This window comes from Formica exsecta, unplaced genomic scaffold (assembly GCF_003651465.1).
Source record: "Formica exsecta isolate Colony F162 unplaced genomic scaffold, ASM365146v1 C16248956, whole genome shotgun sequence".
Classification (NCBI taxonomy): domain Eukaryota; kingdom Metazoa; phylum Arthropoda; class Insecta; order Hymenoptera; family Formicidae; genus Formica; species Formica exsecta.
Window position 1 is genome coordinate 1 of NW_021844211.1, and position 402 is coordinate 402.

Genomic DNA, 402 nt, shown 5'->3' on the forward strand with positions numbered 1-402 from the left:
GATGAAGACAAAGTCGAGGCCTCAGGAAAGCAGCAAGATACAGCCAGTGACCAGAATATGGAAACCGAAGTGATTATAGATGACAAGCCTAATAATGCAACAGATACCGTTAAATCGGATCTTTTGAATGGTGAAAAACTTAATCAGGCGGAAGATGGCGATGAAAACGAGAACGATGTTGCAATAATTCTTGCAGATAGTAATAACGATATAGTACAATATGCAAAAGTCGCAGAAGAAACAATTACAATAGACAGCTCAAAGGAGAAGGATAAATTAGAGGAGACCATAAAGAATCTCGAAGACTTGATCGAGAATAATACAACGAATAACAAGTGTGAAGAGCGGGAAAACTCGAATCATACCTTGAATGATAGCTCCATGGATGCAGCTAACATGATA

At 38.6% G+C, this 402-nt stretch overlaps 1 protein-coding gene across 1 annotated transcript; it reads left to right on the forward strand.

Annotated features, from left to right (window-relative positions):
* Nucleotides 1-3: 3 nt before the first annotated feature.
* LOC115237495 lies at nt 4-399 on the forward strand (the record flags this gene model as incomplete). Its single annotated transcript, XM_029810961.1, has 1 exon — nt 4-399. A coding segment is annotated over one exon (396 nt), but the record flags the coding sequence as incomplete, so codon positions are not given.
* Between the last annotated feature and the right edge of the window lie 3 nt (nt 400-402).